The 21,207-nt window shown below is 45.4% G+C and overlaps 1 protein-coding gene across 3 annotated transcripts in view; it reads right to left on the minus strand.

Moving 5' to 3' along the window:
• The window catches only part of LOC147448504 (uncharacterized), an 87,817-nt gene that overhangs the window by 59,829 nt on the left and 6,781 nt on the right, over positions 1–21,207 (minus strand). For all 3 annotated transcript variants that reach the window (XM_086521085.1, XM_086521084.1, XM_086521086.1), the window contains 3 exons: positions 21,130–21,178; positions 20,775–21,025; positions 20,586–20,696 (listed from right to left, as the gene is read on the minus strand). In XM_086521085.1, the coding sequence (XP_086377211.1) occupies positions 20,586–20,696; positions 20,775–21,025; positions 21,130–21,178 (411 nt within the window). The remainder of the gene's footprint in view (positions 1–20,585; positions 20,697–20,774; positions 21,026–21,129; positions 21,179–21,207) is intronic.

Consider the following 21,207-nt stretch of genomic DNA (forward strand, 5'->3'; position numbering starts at 1 on the left):
CATGTTGTAGCTTGTCCACAGACACATAAGGTTGAATGTGTCACGTGACATCCCCTCCTTTTCAAAGTGAGGTATTGTTACCGAACTGTACGGCGTCGAGGGAGATCACAAATAGCATCCGGAATCCTAGAAGGCACTCTTCGCCGGCGCATTCTGATGTGTGGGTCGTGCGGTACTTGAACTTCATAAAAGTCTGGAACGCTTGCTTCTAAGGGCCGCGCCGAAAGCGACACAAAGGCTTTTGTGGCTCCTTCAATGCTTCAACTTCATCGAGAATCATGCTTCTTTCTTCTTCAAGAATCTTCATGGCTGAAAATTCCTGAAACCATTTCCAACACAAAACCATGAGCATACCTATTCCATGTAAAGTGAGTGGAAAAAATCTTGTCTTCCTCAAAGACTGTGCATGTAATGTAGATGAACAAAGAGACGGAGTGCCAAACCGTTCACCACACACACACAAACAATGAGATCGAATCTTTCTCTTCTGATCTAAAGCAATTAACTCTGGCAATTCACAACGGAAATGCCCATGCTTGGTGCTCATACTTTCTTGTGCTCGTTCTACGGATGTGTCATGCCAGAGACATAGAATGTGACTTCCTTACATACATACTTTTCAGCTTTTCATGAACAATCCGCATACATTCGTGCTCATTCATGAGTGAAACGTGCTCAACGTACAATATGTCATGCCTAGAAAAAGGGATCACATAAAGACGTTGATTAAAATACAGGAAACGATCACGAATGAAACACTCGTAGAATGCGTGCTGACGAATCATTCGAACACATAGTACTCCTGTAAAGGTTCTTTGGACCTAGGCTCGAGAGCCAAGATCGGTTCTTCCTAAAGGGGTTCTTTGGACCTCGACTCGAAAGCCAAGATCGGTTCTTCATGACTGATCAAATCTGCAATGAGCTTAGCTTCACTAAAGAAAGTATCAACTAACACATCATCCTTGTGAACAATCACATCATCTTCATGCAACTCATGATACTTGTGAGAAATCACATCTTGATCATGCAAATCATCATGCTCATCATTATCATTCAAATCATCATGCAAATCCTGTGTGTCATGCTTGGGAGAAGAAGGGAGTGAGAGAGGCTCTTTTTCCTGATTCTGTGCAAAGTACACTTGCACTTGAGAAAAAAGTAGCCACAACTCTTTCATGTGTTGGTCGCCCTTCTCTTGTCTTGCTTTGTTCTCGCGATCATATTCTGCTTGTCTTTCGTTGTTCTCGCGATCAAATTTTGCTTGTCTTTCTTTGGCTTCCAAGCGTGCTTGCTCGTGCTCACGCTCTATGGCTACCATTCCTTCTTTGTATTCACGATCTATGGCTGCCCTTCGTTCTTCGTAGGCCTTTCTCTCTGCTTCTCTTTCTTAGCGTTCTAACTGTCTTTCCATAACCATCTGCTCCAACTCCTCCATAGGAGTTAGTGCAATCCTTGGCGTAGATGGGGAAGGGGGAGTGTCGGGAAAACCTCCTGGTGGGGAAAATTCTTCTTCGCCTCTCTCATGCTCATCACCTCCAAGCGAAGTATCCATTCCGCTTCAAGTGATGACCATCCACTGAAGTCGTGGGTTCTTGTGGGTTCTTGTGGTCTTGGGTTCTTAAGTTCACAAGGAACTTGAGTTCTTGGGGGTCTTGGTTCTTCGGGTTCTTGAGTTCTTGAGGTTCTTGCGGGTCTTGAGGTTCTTGAGGTTCTTCTTTCGCTTGCAATCTGTGTTAGAGAAGGATCTTCTTTTCACCCGAGTTCTGTCCTTTTCCGCGGGCGCACCCCTTGGCGGCCTTGCGCTCACACCAAGGTTGCTTTTTCCCACCTCACGTCGATTGGCCGGCCGCTAAGTGCACGGTCCGCTCTCAATGAGTGAAATGAGACACAAGGGGAGACTGGACAAGCCCTTCTTTCTTGGGTTTCCTGTCACTCTTCAATTGAAAACACGATTAGGAATCAACACGCCCAAGCGAACTTGGGTTCGTGCGACCTCAACAAGCGAAAAAAAATCATGTGGTTCTTTCCTTGAGTGATACAGAACGCTATCAAAGCCATGATACCAATGTTAGGTGCAGCGGAATGAATGTTGAACTTTGCTCAAGATGAGTGCTTCGAACTGTGCTCAAGGTTCCTTTTGTTCTTATGGCAGGGAGAGCCTTCCGTTCTTAATGAGAGAGTACAATGAACACAGACAAAGTGAATGGACACTGTGCGTGAAAGTGTATGAAACTGAGAGAGAGAGAGAGAAGAGAATATGTCACAAAACGGAAGCGTACACGAGCACTTAGAAATCTGAAAAACAAAATACTTTGCAAAAGGGAAAGAAGGGAGAAGATCGACACAGTATTGGGGACCAGAAGATAGGCTGGTCCCCCCCCCCGTTAAGAGTATTCTTTATTCAGGGAGAATTCTTATACAAGCACGAGAACCCGAGGAAACCCCTCCGTTCTGTAATCTTAGACCCGAAGGTCGTGCTTTCCCGTAAAGGGCTTGGACGCAAGGCCGTTCCTTCCCGTAAGGGACTTAGGCGCGAAGCCGTACTTTCCCGTAAGGGACTTAGGCGTAAAGCCGTACTTCCCGTGAAGGGCTTTCCCGTAAGACGGGAGGTTCCTGCAAAACAAACCACACAAAGCAATAATTCTCAATGCGTATCAACACCTTCTACTTGTCGCTCCTTGCTCGGAAAATCGACCTCCGTACTCATTCATCACACAAACACTTGCAATTTCCGTCGTCATCCTCTACTCTAGAATCCCAACGCTAGCACTTTCTGCTGCTTCCAGCATGTCCAAAAACTGAACGCTTGCTGCCCTTTTATAGGCCCTGGCACCCGGCGGGAATAGCAGCCGAAAAGCAGAGCCCTAGCGCCCTAGAGAGAGGAGAGAGAAGAACGCTTTCTGGAGAGAGCAGAGAGAGAGATCGCAGATTTCAGCCCATGCGTAGGTTTTTAGCGCTGGTTTTTGATAGCCTTGCTTTATTTTATTAATATAAGGGCTGGTCACTTAAAAGTGACCGGCCACTTAATAAAATAAAGTGCGAACCTGTTCAAACTTTAAAAACTCACTTAGTTAGTGAAAACAATGCTACACGAACACATTCCAGGCGTCCCCGGGTGCAGGACACGGCACAGATGCAATGCAGATACAGACTCCTCGCGGGAAAGCATCTGCCCTCCTGCGAATGTTCCTGCTTTTCGTAAAAAGCTTCATTGAACCAATCTTTATTCTTGTGCTTGCGTTCTTACGCGTATTTTCTTACTCAGTTCGGATTTCCTCCTTAGCCTACGGGATGCCCCCTTACTGATGCATCCATCACCCATCATGTGACGCATCAGGGGCACTCGTAACCCGGCCCTTTCCACCGAACTTACAGAATCTCCTTCGCGATGTTTACCGTCACCCATCAAATGACACATCAGAGTTGTCCGTTCTTGATGGCAGTTCCTGTAGCTACAATCTTTTAACAGTTCTTAGTGCACACAATAAAATATCCTAAAAAGAGATTAATCATTAAAAATAAGAAAATACTCCAATTAGCAACAGAATACGACACCAGAGACGTTGTAAAACCCTTCTCCGAAGGCGCCACTCTCTATGGCAAGAGCGATCTACTTATGATTGCACAAATCTCTACAATGCTTGGACTTGCCGACCATGTCGACGACGATGAGGACGACGACGAGACGGGCTGAAATATGGAAACTCTAAGGGCTGAAATCTGCAAATCTTTATCTGCTGAATTCTGACTCTATGTCGGTGACGATGTCGATGGTGACGATGCGACGACGACGCGCTGAAGACGCAGATGCTGAAATCTGCGTTTTCCGGGCTGAAACTGTAAACCTTGCAAAAACTGACCGTGCGGCGAGGAACTGCTGCGGGAAGGTGAGATCTACGAAGTCTGGGGGTTCTACTGTGGAGTCTGACTGCTGAAAACTGAAAACGTTGATGCTTGTGGGGATTCCGTCGCGAAGATCTGCAAAAACGCTGAAGTGTCTTGCAGATGCAAAAACGCTACGGCTGAAAATGGTCTTGCTGTGGAGAATCTGCTACGTTGGGGAGTCTGCTGCTTCTTGCTATTGCGAGGCTGTTGTCAAAGCAAAAACGCTGGCTGATCTGCGGTTTTGTCCAAAAACGCTAGCCTTCTGCTGTGGAGCAAAAACGTTAGGGCCTCTTGGGGGTTCTGCTGAGAAGTTGCATGTTGAGCGAGTGCTCCTGCTCCTACTCCCTCTTCTGCCAATTAGTGCTAGCCTAGGTTTGCTTATATACAAACTTACTCATTATGCCCGACCTACTTTCCAACAAAAGTCACTTAAAAATAATTAGTGAAAAATGTCAAAAATAGGGAAAATAGGTCTATGCACTGTAAAAATGCTATTGATGGGATCTGACTAGAATCTGATGGTGATGCTGTGTGCAACCAGAGGATATGCATCTAATCTAAGTGTCTGGTCATGCACAATCTGCGAACAGACTCGCAAAAGTGCCATATGACTTCCTATTCTAGACCGACTTGACTGAACTGAACCCTTGTCATGGTGTAGCTTGTCCATGAACACATAGGGTTGAATGTATCACGTGACACATTGCAAACCCTTGCTTAGCATGTCCCATCAATTGTTGTATGGACTCGGACTTTTGCAATAAACAGTAATCTCGTATCTCTTTAGGTACACCACAACAAAATCGCTCGATCTATTGCTTGAAGGTGATGTTTTTAAAAGAAGAGGCCGGTAAAAAAGTATCCCAAAATCTCTGGTAGTAAATGTCTAAAGTATCTTCCCTGATCATCCGAAGATGATTCCAAGCGGTGATCGCATCACGTTCGTACTCCTGAGTGAGCCAAGAAGAAGTAAAAAGTCACTTGAATTGTAGCCACTTGGTTGGTGCTTCCTTTCGTAACAGTAGGGTGGACCATCATGTTTGTGCGTTTTCCTTCAAATAAGATGTTGCCCTCCTAACCTTGGAGTGCTCTGAATAGCGTCCACAAGAGTAAGTTATGTCGAACTGTTGGATGAAAGTGAGGGCCTTATGAGTGTCTCGAAAACCAGAAAAAATATCAAACTTTAGGGCTTGTCCACCCTCCTTGAAAATCTTTGGTCTTCTTGCCCTTCTCCTCGAGAAAGTCATATTGGTTCGCTTGATAGAAATGCTTCCTCTTGGAATAGAATGTCTGCTCATAGGAGTTCGAACACTCAGTAGAGGATGAGCCCTTCGAGTCCTCTAAACAGTCTAAATACTTCCGAGATCTTCGGTGGGATCTGCTCTTCTTAGCCTTCTTCTTGTTCTTGTTGTGTCTTCGAGTCTTTCTTCGTTTCCTACTCTTTTTGTCCTCATCAGTGGAGTCAGAGAAGTAAGAACTGTCAGAACTATCAGAAGAGGATGATGATGAATTGGAAACACCCTCAAAGTGTATACGCTTCTTTGTGTTTCGTGCATTTGGAAAAGTAGACTTCAGACCCAAGTAGCCAAGAAAGTTTGTTGCTCGACTCTGTCTCCTCGGCTAACTCGCCTTCAAGAGTCAACTGACTTGACTCGCCTTTCTACTGCTTCGTCAAATTCATCCTCCGAATACACCCGCAGAATAGGTGTTTTCTTTAAAGTTGGCTTCAGAGGTAAATTCATGGCCGTACGTTGTAGAGAATGCATTTCGCCGATCGCGTGCTTTGTCAAAAAATTCGCATACTAAGGATCTTTTGAATAGTGGAGCACCTACCGAGCACAAGCATCAACCTGTTGTTTAAGTTGCATTTCCATTCGTTCATACTCTGTGGGCGGAGGTGGTCCATACTCCCCTTCCGAGTCGACAGAAGATGGTCGTCGACCATTCGAGTCTTTCGTATTTTCACCCAAACCTCAGTTGTCCGGTGTATTAGTTTGCTCCTTGCGGGATTCGTCAACTAAATCCATGTAGGGTTGCTCGTTGTGATCGAAAGAGGACACCAATGGGCTCCTCCACTTGCTACACCCTATCCTTAGGGGTAACCACATATGTAGCAAGTGACTATTGAGGAACGGTGCTTACCGCAATCAAGTTGACCTTGGAAATGTGAACTCTTGATGGTTCGGATTGAGGGTTAAAGATGTGGATGCCCGTTGTCACGTGACACATCCCAACCCTATGTGTCCGTGGACAAGCTACACCACAGCAGGGTTCCGTCAGTCCATTTAAGTCTAGATTGGTAGTGATCCGGCACTTTTGTGAGTCTATTCGTAGACCGTGCATGCCCAATCACTTAGCATAGATGCATATCCTCCGGTTGCACACAGCATGATCATCGGAATTCCCATCAGAATCCATTAGCATCAGTTAGGGGAATTTTCCAGTACATTTAGCCTATTTTCCTATTTATTGGTATTTTCACTTATTATTTTTAAGTGACTTTCCAACAAAAGTAGGTAGGGCAATTTTGCTAAGTTACTGTATAAGCAAACCCAAGTTAACACTAAATGGCAGAAGAGGCAACAGGAGCTTCCCGCTCAACAGGCAACTTCTCAGCAGTACCCCCCAGCACCCCCAACGTTTTGGATCCCCATCCTCGCCGGGCAAGTGCCCGTCCTCAGCGTTTTCCCAACATCAGCCATCGCCATCAAGCCCCCCCTTTCTGGCGTTTGTTCCCCCTTCAGGCAGCCCCCAAAGCCCAACGTTTTTGGGATTGCAAAGCATCAACAGAATCAGCGTTTTGACATCAGCAATTTCAGCCAAGCTAGCGTTTTTGCTGGCGTTTTTGCATTGCTGCAGCGTTTTGACGTTCAGCCCCAACCTGCCGCAGATACACAGCATTTTCAGCCTTTAGCAAGGTAGCAGATACATCCCAGATTGGTTGCAAATGTTCCCCCCATTTTCAGCCATAAAAACGCAGCCAAAACAGTCATTTTCATCCATCGAAACAATCCCGAAATTCAGCGATTAGAAGATCTCAGATTTCAACCATCAAGTCGTCGTCGTCGTCGTCACCGTTGTCGTCATCGGCATAGTCCCATTGCATCAGTCCATTGCATACGCATTGTACACCTTTGTGCAATCAAAGTAGACCACTCTCGCCGACGAGAGTGGGGCCTTCGGAGGAGGGTTTTACAACCTCTCGGTGTCATATCTCTTCTCTCTCCTTCTCTCAATCTCATTCACTTGCACGCACAATATACACTCACTTTGTTCGTGATCATAGCATTCTCCATAAGACGGAAATCTCTCTCTTTCCCTAAGAACTAAAAGGAACTTTGAGCAGTAAAGATCACTAATCTTGAGAAAATACAACATTCATTCTGCTGCACCTAACATTGGTATCAGATCTTTGGAAGTGTTCTGCATTACTCAAGGAAAGAACCACAAGAACCACAAGAATTTTTTTTGCTTGTTGCAGTCGCACGAACCCAAGTTTACTTGGGCGTGGTGATTCCTAATTGTGTTTTGTTGAAGAGTGACAGGAATCCCAAGAAAGAAGGGCTTGTCCAGCCTCCCCTTGTGTCTCTTTTCACTCATTGAGAGCGGACCGTGCACTTAGCGGCCGGCCAATCGACGTGAGGTGGGAAAAAGCAACCTTGGTGTGAGCGCAAGGCCGCCAAGGGGTGCGCGCCCGCAGAAAAGGGTAGAACTCGGGTGAAGAGAAGATCCTTCTCCAACGCGATTTGCAAGCGAAATAAAGCCTCAAGAATCTCAAGAACCCAAGACCCCCAAGAACCAACTTCCTCGTAGACTTAAGAACCCAAGAACCCACAAGAACCCACGATTGCAGAATGATCATCACTCGAAGCGGATTGGATACTTCGCTTGGAAGTGATGAGCATGAGAGAGGCGAAGAAGAATTTTCCCCATGAGGAGGTTTTTCCGACCCTTCCCTATCTACGACAAAGATTGCACGAACTCCTATGGAGGAGTTGGACCAAGAAAGAGAAGCAAAAAGAAAAGCCTACGAAGAAGACATGGCAGCCATCGAGCGTAAGTACCAAGAAAGAATGGCAGCCATAGCGCGAGAGAACAAAGCAAGACAAGCAGAATTTGATCGCCAGAAAAAAGCCCTCAAAGAAAAGAGCAACCACCACAACAAAGAGTTTTGGCGACTCTATTCTCAAGTTCAGGCACAGATGCAAGAGATTTGGGGAAAGGAGACTCTCTCAGTCTCTTCTTCTCCAAAGCATGACACACAAGATTTGCATGATTGTGTGAAGCATGATGATGATTTGATTGACAATGACTTGCATGATGATTTGGATGCCAATGATTTACATAATGATTTGGATGACAATGACAAGCATGATGATTTGCATGATCAAGATGTGATTTCTCACAAGCATGATGATTTGCATGATCAAGATGTGATTTCTCACAAGCATGATGAGTTGCATGAAGAAGATGTGATTGTTCACAAGGATGATGTGTTAGTTGATGCTTTTTCTAGCGAAGCTAACCTCGTTGTAGATTCGATCAATCACGAAGAATCGATCTTGGCTTTCGAGTCGAGGTCCACAGATCCTCCACAAGAAGATTCGATAGATCCCGAAGAAGCGATTTTGGCTCTCGAGCCTTGGTGTCCGTGGACAAGCTACACCACAGCAAGGTTCCGTCAGTCCATTCAAGTCTAGATTGGTAGTGATCCGGCACTTTTGTGAGTCTATTCGTAGACCGTGCATGCCCAGTCACTTAGCATAGATGCATATCCTCCGGTTGCACACAGCATGATCATCGGAATTCCCATCAGAATCCATTAGCATCAGTTAGGGGAATTTTCTAGTACATTTAGCCTATTTTCCTATTTATTGGTATTTTCACTTATTATTTTTAAGTGACTTTCCAACAAAAGTAGGTAGGGCAATTTTGCTAAGTTACTGTATAAGCAAACCCAAGTTAACACTAAATGGCAGAAGAGGCAACAGGAGCTTCCCGCTCAACAGGCAACTTCTCAACAGTACCCCCAAGCACCCCCAGCGTTTTGGATCCCCATCCTCGCCGGGCAAGTGCCCATCCTCAGCGTTTTCCCCACATCAGCCATCGCCATCAAGCCCCCCCTTTCTGGCGTTTGTTCCCCCTTCAGGCAGCCCCCAAAGCCCAACGTTTTTGGGATTGCAAAGCATCAACAGAATCAGCGTTTTGACGTCAGCAATTTCAGCCAAGCTAGCGTTTTTGCCGGCGTTTTTGCATTGCTGCAGCGTTTTGACGTTCAGCCCCAACCTGTCGCAGATACACAGCATTTTCAGCCTTTAGCAAGGTAGCAGATACATCCCAAATTGGTTGCAAATGTTCCCCCCATTTCCAGCCATAAAAACGCAGCCAAAACAGTCATTTTCAGCCATCGAAACAATCCCGAAATTCAGCGATTAGAAGATCTCAGATTTCAACCATCAAGTCGTCGTCGTCGTCACCGTTGTCGTCATCGGCATAGTCCCATTGCATCAGTCCATTGCATACGCATTGTACACCTTTGTGCAATCAAAGTAGACCACTCTCGCCGACGAGAGTGGGGCCTTCGGAGGAGGGTTTTACAACCTCTCGGTGTCATATCTCTTCTCTCTCCTTCTCTCAGTCTCATTCACTTGCACGCACAATATGCACTCACTTTGTTCATGATCATAGCATTCTCCATAAGACGGACATCTCTCTCTTTCCCTAAGAACTAAAAGGAACCTTGAGCAGTAAAGATCACTAATCTTGAGAAAATACAACATTCATTCCGTTGCACCTTACACCCGTTGCTTGGGACAATCTATATTGTAGTGATCCTTAGCCTCGGGGCAATGACAGCAAGGCGGAGACCCTTCGGGAAGGGGACACTTGCTTTTGTAATGTCCATATTCCCCACACCTGTAGCATAAAATGGGGCGATTGGACAAACGAGGAGGTAATTGCCACGGTCTCTTCAGTTAGTAGCACTCCTTGTCATCATGGTTGGACTTCTCACAGAAGTGAGAGTAAGTTCAAAGCGAGCATTCCTAGAGAGGATGCCCCCAAGGACGGCAATAGTTACACCAGACCATAGCCTTAGACTCTTGATGAGCCTTGAGCTCCTCTAGCTCCAGCTTGATCTGGTCCAAAGCTTCTTGATGTGGAGGCTTCTCCTGTGAAAGAGAGAATGATCTATCCTCTTGAAGAGCTCCTTGTAACTTCAGGGCTTCGAGTTCCCTGCGTAAAGAAGTAGGATTAGAAGGACTTTCCAAAAAGACTGAGGTGGTCTCTACCTAAGGGGAGTCGATGAACAGCTTCCTAGCTCCTTATATCCTCGTAGCAACCGCGACAAACTCCTCCAGATTGGCGTCAGGTCGGAGACTCTCTTAGAGTTTTTGCTGAGAAGTTTTGGGAAGAGCCTTCTCCACCCACTTCTTAACCATAAATTCACTTGGTTGCTACGGAAGCTTAGCGACCAAAGACTTGGTTTTGATCATAAGATTTGCAAAAGTCAAGTCGGCCAACTCATCTAGAACCTTCTCTTGAAAGTCCCCTAGTCTAAAAGCTTCACAAAACTGCTTTTGTAATATGGCCCAAGTCGTAAAATGGTTCCCTGCAGATTAATTGTACCATTTATCTGCTAAGCCATCCAAGGTTGATGGGAAGAGTGTCAGGTAGGCGTCTTCTTTGTTGAGATCAAGACCCCTGCAGAGGGATACAAATCTCCTAGCATGGTCGTCATTATCCTCTGTGGAAAGACCTTTGAAAGTCGGGAACTTGATGTTCACCTTAGCCAGAACACTTGTCAGCTCCTTCATGGCTATCTACTCCTAATCCTGTTGCTCACGAGGTTGCTGTAACACAATGGGTGAGAACTATACTGGGGAAGGTGACTTGGGAGGGGAAGAACTGGTTGAGGTAGTGGAGGTAGCCGCGGAGGAAGGTAGGGGTAACGGGGCTTGTGGACTTCGACTCGGCACAAAGGGTTGGTGCTTTCGATGGTAGTACTTCAGAGGACTCATTAGTGGACTTTGTCGCTCTTTTGGTTGCCTTGTATGTGTCATGCAGTAAGCAAAATTCCACCCAAGCTTTGGGCACTAGACCTTCAGCTTACTCAACATTGGTCCTAACTCCACTAGACCAGGGCGAGTGACTAGACCACCTAGCTAGACCTGAACAAGAGAGAACTAGACCAAGACGAGAGACTAGACCAACCGGTCTAGACTAAGCTGGACTAGACCAAGCTTACCAGAGCAATCGAGACTAGCAAACCAACACAAGCGAGAGCTTAAACTGGCTAGCTCCTCGACCTTAGGCTCAATGAAGTGAGACTTCAGTTGCGGTCCCACCGAGCGTGCCAAAAATGAGCACCTGTAGCGGAGATGATGTGTCGTGCTCTCGACAGTGGGTGCTCCTCAGTGCAATGGCCGTGAAATATCACTCCAACAACATAGAAACACTGAAAACAATGTATGGCAGCACACAACTCCCCAGAACTCACAGGTACAATGGGGATGTCGAGGCTCAAATGTGCAAGGGTGTGCAGACGTGCAGTGCATGAACTCAAGACGCCAAACTCAAGACGCTTGACCATACAAAGTAGATAATGATATAGAGTATCCACGACGACTGGAACCAACCACACATATGTATCTCCTAAAGAGCCACCAACGGCTAGCAGATATCCCCACTCTTCTTTTATGAAACCCCTACCAAGTGGTCAAGATTTAAACGGCTCTTTATTTCCTCTTGGCTGACTCAGGAGTACGAACGAGATGTGATTACCGCTTGGAACCATCTTCGCATGACCAAGGTTGACACTTTGGATGCTTATTGTGAGAAATTTTGGAATGCTTTTCTATCTGCCTCTTCTTTTAAGAAAGTTGCTTTTAAGCAGCAAATCGAGCGGTTTTGTTGTGGACTTCCCAAAGAGGTCCGAGATTACTATCGGATAGAAGTCCGAGTCCATACAACAATTGATGGGACATGCTAAATAGGGATTTGCTATGCATTCGGGTAACCTGACTTACCCCACTAATCAAGTTTCGACACCAAGGACCAGACAGAAAAAGGAAGTTTCAAAAAAAGGAGAAGGCACGACCCTTGACTGAGGAACAAAGATTAGACTACCTCAAAGAGGGGAAGTGTTTTGATTGCGATGAATAAGGACACATCTCTGCAAGGTGCCCTAAAAAGGCACAACGGGGACAATCAGAAGACAAGACAGAGAGTTCAAGAGCAACTCAAGAACGTGGCAGAAAAAGAAAGATGAAAGCAAGACTGGTATCAGATTGTATGGGGACCGACCCAAAGCAAATGGATGAAAGCACAGAACTTTGCCGCACATAGAGCAAAGTACGAGATCAAGAAGCCCTCATCTTCTTAAACGGAGGAGTCAAGGCCAACTTCATTCACTTCAATTGGCGGCTCGACTTGAAATTACGCCTGACAGAATGGGGCCACAGACGGAGACAGTTCTAGCGGTGCCTGGACAGGATGTTTCCATTACACCTGTCATTGGGAAACTTTGTTGGCATTGTTGGAGGTATTTAGGGCACGAGGACTTTTACATCATGCCTTTGAAAGGGTGTGACGTCCTTCTACGAATCCTTTGGTACCACAAGAACAACATCGTGGTTCACTATCGGGCTAAGAAAGCGATTGTGACGAATGAGAAGGGCAGGAAAATTGTGCTTGATGTAAAATTGAAGGGCGAATCCGTCCCTATTGTATCGGCTTCAACCATTTCCAAATTTAGAAATCCAATCTTTTTGTTTACTCGATCTACTTGAAAGAATTAAATTATGAACAACGAACCACTTTGTCTGAATTGGATAAGAAAAGACATGAATTTCTGCACACACATGCTGATTGTTTCTCTGAAGGCCTACCACGCCAGTTACCTCCACCTCGTCCTGAAGACCATACGATTGATGTGATTCCTAGAAGTACAACACCGAACCGGCCACCCTATCGAGTTAGCCGAGCACAGAATGAAGAAATAATGAATAAAGTAAAAGAACTTCTAGAAAGGGTCTCATCCAACCTAGCACATCACCTTACTATCACGGGGACGTGGCAACTGTTAACTATGTCACGAGGACGTGGCAACTGCTAACTTTAGTTGTTGGTTTCTTTCCAAGGGGTTTTGTTTTGTTTTTGAGACCCTCTTCTTGAAGTAGCAAACGGTCAGACATTGCATGGCCAATGTGAACAGTAGTTTCACCCGCAGATGGGTAGTGGTTGGCACTGGAATTCGTATAGTAAGAGGATGTCTAGGCTCACAGCAAGATCATATAGGTCCCCCCGTCGCACTTAGCAAGTTGGTGGATACTAGGAAGTGAACTCAATTAAGGCGTAAAGACAAGGTGGGACTACCAACAAAAAGTATCCGACAGTTGGGCCACATTGCACTTTTGGATGCGGTCCCAATGAGGATAGATGGTCAGAAGACCAGTGGGAGCCCAACGGAAGCATCTCCTAAAATTTAGGGAACTGCTATTTTGGGCCGTGAAATATGTTCCGGTCATTACCTCCGGTATGACTCGGGGAACATTTTACAACTCTGCCGCGAAGTCAACTGGGCAACTGGTCAGGATATTTTTAAGCGGCGAGCCCGAAACGGACAAATGCTTGTAAATGCGCCAAGTGTCGATTTTTCATGAACTTTCCCCTTGCAAAAAAATGGACGCTAATTTTTAAGCTGGGAGAGGCCTCATTTCAACTTTTGTCACAGGTTAAGAGCTATGGAGTGCTTCCTTTCCCTCTCATGTACAGTGTGGTGCTAGGAGTGATGCCCTACACACTACACACTGCTCTCTCTCTCCCCTACGTGCAGTTATGTGATGCCCCACAAGAGGGCTCCTCATTTGACTGATGTATAGCTGTGTGGGTTCATGCTTTTGTGCTGAGGCAAGAGCCTCCTTGAGCCGGAACAGGGGTAGCTAGCTGCTACTCCAAAGCAGGCACTGGTGAGGGTCATAACCTCACCATACAGGTGCAAAATCAGCGCTGTGTATGCGCTGTAATTTTACTGTTTTTCAGCCATACGGACGCTAGAACCTTTGGGAATCGTGCCCCACTGGCAGAGGACAGTTAGGGGACTGTTTGGGGCTGAAAACAGGGCAAAAACCAGTAAATACAGGGTGCTGAATTTACTGTTTTTGGGCAGGAATCAAAGGGTCTACGCCAGTAGAAGCGAGTTCCAACAGGGGAATTGGTTTCGCGCAAGTTTAGGGGCTGTTATGCTGCCGAAATTTGGCCAAAACAGGCGGTATCTAGTGGGATACGGTCAAAGGATTCCCAAGACTCTTCTTTGCACTTTACCCTCCTAAAGAATAAAGAAATACCGAAAGGGGCGCCAATTTTGGGGCCTATAGGTTGTCGACGTCTGCTCGGAGCATTCTAGCTTCCGAGCCGTGTGTGTGATTAAGTGTTAATTCCCGTTACAGGTCTCCTTTGCAAAGTGCTCTGTGTGTGTGTCTAAAGTAAAGAATTTCGAGTGAAAGCCAACGCCTACCGCCCTACGGGCCGGTTTCATGGTTCCAAGTTGTGACGCCTTCTTTGATCCAGGTTGTGACGCCTTGTTGGGGGTCCCGTGGATGTTCCGAGTGCATGGAGTCTTGGATGCCTACAACAAAAAGATCACTGTACAGCATAGGGGCAAAACTCACATCTTGGATGTAAAGCTTAAAGGAGAGTCAGTCCTTATTGTATCTGCTTCTGCTATCACTTCTGTAATAAAGAATCATCTTTCTGTGTACTTGATTTTTGCACGTGATGTCTCAGATAGTGATCAGTCAAATTTATCCGTGTTAGATAAAGAAAGGTCAGCATTTTTGCAAAAGTTTAGTGACTGTTTTTCTGATTCATTACCGTCGCAATTGCCGCCAGAGAGACCTGAGGACCATCGGATAGATTTGGTGCCAGGGTGTAGCCCACCAAATAGACCTCCCTACAGGGTTAGTGCGACACAGCAGAAAGAGATTATGGGCCAGGTTGAGGAGTTATGAGAGAAGGGGCTGATTCAGCCTAGTTCTTCACCCTTTTGCTCCCCATTGCTCCTAGTGCAGAAGAAGGATGGCTCATGGCGCATGTGTATTGATTACCGTGCGTTGAATAAGAATACCATCAAGAATAAGTTCACTTTCAGATGGACCCAAAAAGAGATTTCAGCTTTTAATCTCTTAAAGGAAAAGTTGACTTCAGATCCAGTTATTGTTTTGCCAAATCTCAAGAAGTCATTTGTGGTCCAGTGTGACGCGTGTGGCAGTAGCATCGGAGCAGTGCTAATGCAAGATGGACAGGTAGTAACCTATGAAAGCCGAATTTTGCAAGGGCCAGAGAGGACTATGCAAGTCTATGAGAAAGAGCTCTTGGCCGTGATTCATGCGCTTTCTAGCTGGAAGCACTACCTCTTAGGTGCTGATTTTGTTGTCCAAACAGATCATCAGACCTTGCGATACTTCTTGACACAGCCAATGTTATCCGAAAAGCATATGCGATGGGCAAACATTCTTTCCATGTTCCACTTTCAGATTATGCATGTGGAAGGCAAGAAGAATGTTGTGGCTGATGCGTTACCAAGAAAGCCACAAATTTCAGCTGTGTCAATTCCTTATCATCATGAGTTAGATGACATGAAGGAACAGTATACTGCTGATGAAGATTTTGCAAGGATCTTTGAACAGTTACAAGAGGGGCAACATCACGAGCACTACCTCCTCAGAGATGGTTTTATGATGATGCATGGCAGACTTTGTGTCACTAGGCCACTGCGACATAAGGTCATGGAAGAGAGTCATGTCCCACCGTATGCAGGGCATCGTGGCATTGATGCAATAGTTAAAGCGGTAGAGACATTCTTCTATTGGCCTACCTTGAGGAGAGATGTGGATGCCTTTGTGCGAGCATGCATAGTTTGCCAAAAGGTCAAGTTTGACAGGCAAAAGGCACCAGGGTTGTTACAACCACTGCCGATTCCGGATAAGCCATGGGAAAGCATTGCTATGGACTTTATCTTTGATCTTCCAAGGACGCCAACAGGGAGTGATGGTATATGGACCATTATCTGCAGATTCAGCAAGCAGGCCCATTTTATCCCTGTCAGGAAGAAGATAAAATCTGATCAAATGGCACGCTTGTTCATGTACAATGTGTTTAAGTACCATGGTATGCCACAATCGATTATCAGTGATCGTGATCCTCGCATGACCAATTTGTTCTGGAGAGGATTGTTTGAGAACATGGGTACTACGCTCAAGTTCTCGTCTTCGTTTCATCCACAAACTGATGGAGAGTCAGAAGAGGCTAATTCTACTGTCTTAGATCTGCTGAATGCTATGTGTCAGATAATAAGGGCAAGTGGGAACAGTATTTGCCTATGCTTGAGTATGCGTACAATAATACGGTGCATTCGTCTACTGGCAAATCACCTTTTGAGATTGTTGAAGTCGGCAAAAAGGTTCCTCCTATTTTGCATACAAAGGACAAGATCTTTGAGGCAGATCGATATGTTGAGAACATGGATAAGATGTATAAAAAGATTAAAGAAGACTCAGGCAAAACAGAAAAAGGTTGCTAATCGTCACCGTCGTGAATTGCTACTATCACCTGGTGATTGGGTTATGTTAAGGTTCGAAAAGGCAAGGTTAAAGAAGATGAAGGGCAAGGAACGGCTGTTTCCTAAGCTCAGCATGTGTTACTATGGGCCTTTTCAAGTGCTTGACAAGATCAGCGATGTGGCTTACAGGCTGAAATTGCCTGATGCATGGAAGATTCATAATGCGTTTCACGTGAGTCTTCTAAGACCCTTTGTGGGTGATGTGCCAGAAGATATGCCAGATGAGGATCAACCAGAAGTTGAGGAACTTGATGAGATCCTAGTACTTGAGCAAGTTTTGGCACATAAGGAGAAAAGTTAAAGGACAAGTTGCAAGACGCTATTTGGTGAAGTTCAAGAACTATCCGCCTATGGATGCAAAGTGGACGGAGGAGCATGAACTGTCAGAGTCACAAAATGTATTGCAGCTTTACCTTGAAGCCTTTGGGTTACAGCCTACTTATGCCCCAACCCAACGTGTGCAAAGGAGGGGTAATGATAGAGCTAGTACATCAAATGTACATATGAATTCAGTGTAATAGATGGAAATGACAAAAGTATGAAGGCCTCATTAAGTCATTTGTATCTATATGTTATGACCTTTCTTGCGGATACATGCGATGATAAAAGAGTGTTAATAGCACAAGATCATCAGTGGCGTGTATTTATGGTATGCAATCGAGGACATTTGCGATTTCAAGAGGGGGGTATGTCACGGGGACGTGGCAACTGTTAACTATGTCACGAGGACGTGGCAACTGCTAACTTTAGTTGTTGGTTTCTTTCCAAGGGGTTTTGTTTTGTTTTTGAGACCCTCTTCTTGAAGTAGCAAACGGTCGGACATTGCATGGCCAATGTGAACGGTAGTTTCACCCACAGATGGGTAGTGGTTGGCACTGGAATTCGTATGGTAAGAGGATGTCTAGGCTCAGAGCAAGATCATATAGGTCCCCCTGTCGCACTTAGCAAGTTGGTGGATACTAGGAAGTGAACTCAATTAAGGCGTAAAGCCAAGGTGGGACTACCAACAAAAAGTATCCGACAGTTGGGCTACATTGCACTTTTGGATACGGTCCCAATGAGGAGAGATGGTCAGAAGACCAGTGGGAGCCCAACGGAAGCATCTCCTAAAATTTAGGGAACTGCTATTTTAGGTCATGAAATATGTTCGCGTCATTACCTCCGGTATGACTAGGGGAACATTTTACAACTCTACCGCGAAGTCAATTGGGCAACCGGTCAGGATATTTTTAAGCGGCGAACCCGAAACGGGCAAATGCTTGTAAATGCGCAAAGTGTCGATTTTTCATGAACTTTCCCCTTGCAGAAAAATAGGCACTGATTTTTAAGCTGGGAGAGGCTTTTGTCACACAGGTTAAGAGCTATGGAGTGCTTCCTTTCCCTCTCATGTACAGTGTGGTGCTAGGAGTGATGCCCTGCACACTACACATTGCTCTCTCCCTCCCCTACGTGCAGTTATGTGATGCCCCACAAGAGGGCTCCTCATTTGACTGATGTATAGCTGTGTGGGTTCATGCTTTTGTGCTGAGGCAAGAGCCTCCTTGAGCAGGAACAAGGGTAGCTAGCTGCTACTCCAAAGCAGGCACTGGTGAGGGTCATAAACTCACCATACAGGTGCAAAATCAGCGCTGTGTATGCCCTGTAATTTTACTGTTTTTCAGCCATACGGACGCTAGAACCTTTGGGAATCGTGCCCCACCGGCAGAGGACAGTTAGGGGACTGTTTGGGGCTGAAAACAGGGCAAAAACCAGTAAATACAGCGTGCTGAATTTACTGTTTTTGGGCAGGAATCAGAGGGTATACGCCAATAGAAGCGAGTTCCAGCAGGGGAATTGGTTTCGCACAAGTTTAGGGGCTGTTATGCTGCCGAAATTTGGCCAAAACATGCGGTATCTAGTGGGATATAGTCAAAGGATTCCTAGGACTCTTCTCTATACTTTACCCTCCTAAAGAATAAAGAAATACCGAAAGGGGCGCCAATTTTGGGGCCTACAGGTTGTCGGCGTCTGCTCGGAGCATTCTAGCTTCCGAGCCGTGTGTGATTAAGTGTTAATTCCCGTTACAGGTCTCCTTTGCAAAGTGCTCTGTGTGTGTGTCTAAAGTAAAGAATTTCGGGTGAAAGCCAATGCCTACCGCCCTACGGGCCGGTTTCACCATACTGTTCCCCGGTTTTGCTAGTATTAAAGAAAGACTCTATGAGTTGATATTGCGGAGGTCGAGGTGGCCTATACTCGTTCTCCGCTAATCCGCTTGAATTTTCCGTATTGCCTCCCACTTTAGAGGTGGCAAATGGAGTCGTTTGATTCTTTTCAAAATCCATAAGTGCCGCGAGAAGGATCGGATTTCCCGATAGAAGAGAAATCAGTCGTGCTCTGATACCAATGTAACAAACTTGGACACCCCAAGTCTAGATTCTGTCGCGACACGAGAGAGAAATTCACTAAAAACACATCACAATTTAATCGAGTCGACACGGCCCGACATAGTTCCATGCCAAGAGAGATTGGCCCCAAAGACAGGCGCCCCTTTCGGTATTTCTTTTTGTATTAATCTTTGAGCAAAGTACAACTCCCACGGTTCCTCAGCTCTCAGACTCTGCGTTCAGATACTTTGAGAGGTGGGGCCCTTGGGATTCTTTTATTCTTACAAAGGGAGGCCAAAAGCAGAGCCCCCCCAAGCAGTGAAATTCAAAAACAATGAGTCCCAAAAGCAGCTGGCTCTAAAATCTGTCAAAAGCAGCCAGCGTAAATTTCGAACTTCGTACAGCAAGCCACGTCAGCATGTCAACGCAAAAAGAGAAAATCCGTACGATGTCCCACGTCAACCTACGTGATTTACGCGATTACGAGAATCCGTACAACGTGCCATGTCAACATGTCTGTACTCTGTCTGCCACATCACCATTTTGTGACCATTAAAGCTTCAAACCTGAAAATCCACTCACAAAAACTAAAATACTCAGCCCTCTCTTATATTTGGGTGCCCCCAACTGGGAGTGTGTGTTGGCCTACAAGTTACTCTCCCACTATCATGTGTCCAGTTTGCCCCTTCTGGTTCAGTTTCCTAATACCCACCAACTTATAAAGTTGTTAATGACTTGTCAAGTAGCCCAAATTCCATTTTGGAGCACACAAGCTTCCATACTCATCAAAATTCAATGTTTACTGGCCCGACCAATCCCAAACTGACCGACCTAGATACCCGATGTGAGAAACCGTTTGGCTGCAACTGTTTCACATCGGCCATGTAATGTCCAGTTGCACCGTTTCAAGGGTTTTGGAGAAAGCAAGTAAAAATAAAATAAATAAAAATATGTAGTACATATTTAAAGAAGGCAACAAGAAAAATACACCTCCTAGTCAGTGGTGACACATAACTATAGCATATGCCCACTTGGCATGTTTAGTTTAGGTAAGATTTCTTGGAACACTTTGTCTTGTGGTAGATACGGGTAATTCACCAAGAGCTATACAAGAATCCATGGCTATCACTTTGGAATGAGCTTTTTATGATCCTCCCATGCATCATCTCCTTACAAAGCATTCAAGTCTATCGCGTATCCGTCCCTCGTGCCATTAGTCACCGTCCTCTACAGACTGGAAGAGGAGGGCGTCCTCTACAGACTGCAGGCACTACTTTTTGCAATTAGTGATGAGCTAGTTCTAAATTATAATGGTGTCTGGGTGAAAAGCCTACCCCTACCCTGCTTAACTATTTCAGATCATTCTTGGACAGAAGAGAAAATACATTGATATCTCGCTCCAGCACACCTCCCTTCCCCAAAATTTACTCAAAGAACACTAGGACCTATTGCCCTCTCCATGATAATTGCAAACTTGAAATGATCTAGGATGGGCATGTGACTTTAGACATTGAGAACGATCGGGATAAAATACTCATCAAGGGATTTCAATGTGAAAACCAGTAAATTGTATTTTCTTTCCTAAGGCATCTTTCAGCAATATGTTGCTACATTTCCAAACTTAAAGTAAGCGCAGGTATTCGAACTGTATTAACATTATTTCAATCATATAAGAAAGAGACTTGTTTCCACAGAAACAACAATAAGCACATGCATACCTTGCAAGTTCGCTCTCCAGCCCTCTTGCCCTTTCCATGAAACTTTCCACACACCTTGTTACAGCAACACTCTTTGCCACGCCCCATGTTCTTCCTTGTCCACGCAATGACCTGGAGAAAGTACTTTTTTAGAATAACGCAAGACGGAAGATCACATGCTAGCAGTCTTCTTCAAAAAATGAAGTTTACATGTTTTTGTTCTCTGGGTCGTGTGCAGAAGTGGCCTCTCTTCTGGTGTTTGTCACAAGCCTGCATGCATCTTCCAAAGCAAATTTTGCCAGACTAAATGTTGCACATCCATTGTCAACTGGGGTATTTCCCTGCATCAACTCAGCAGGAAGAGGTGGAATCAGCTGCTGCATTAATTGAGTGGTTGATCTCAGCCTTCGCCTTGCTTTCATACTGCTTGAAGCATTATCTTTGCAAACATCACCATCATCCTTTGAAGGACAAGTCAATCGATGAAAAGAAACTGTCAATATTCCATTAAACAGAACCAACTGACTCAACTAAGCTACTCCAATTACAGCAAGTGATCACACACCTTGTCAGAAAGACGATTTGCTGAGTTGGCCCACATTAACTCCATCTCACTGAAAGCCAAAACACTTGAGAATGATGA

Source organism: Adiantum capillus-veneris, chromosome 10 (assembly GCF_014529385.1).
Source record: "Adiantum capillus-veneris isolate H3 chromosome 10, ASM1452938v2, whole genome shotgun sequence".
NCBI lineage: Eukaryota > Viridiplantae > Streptophyta > Polypodiopsida > Polypodiales > Pteridaceae > Adiantum > Adiantum capillus-veneris.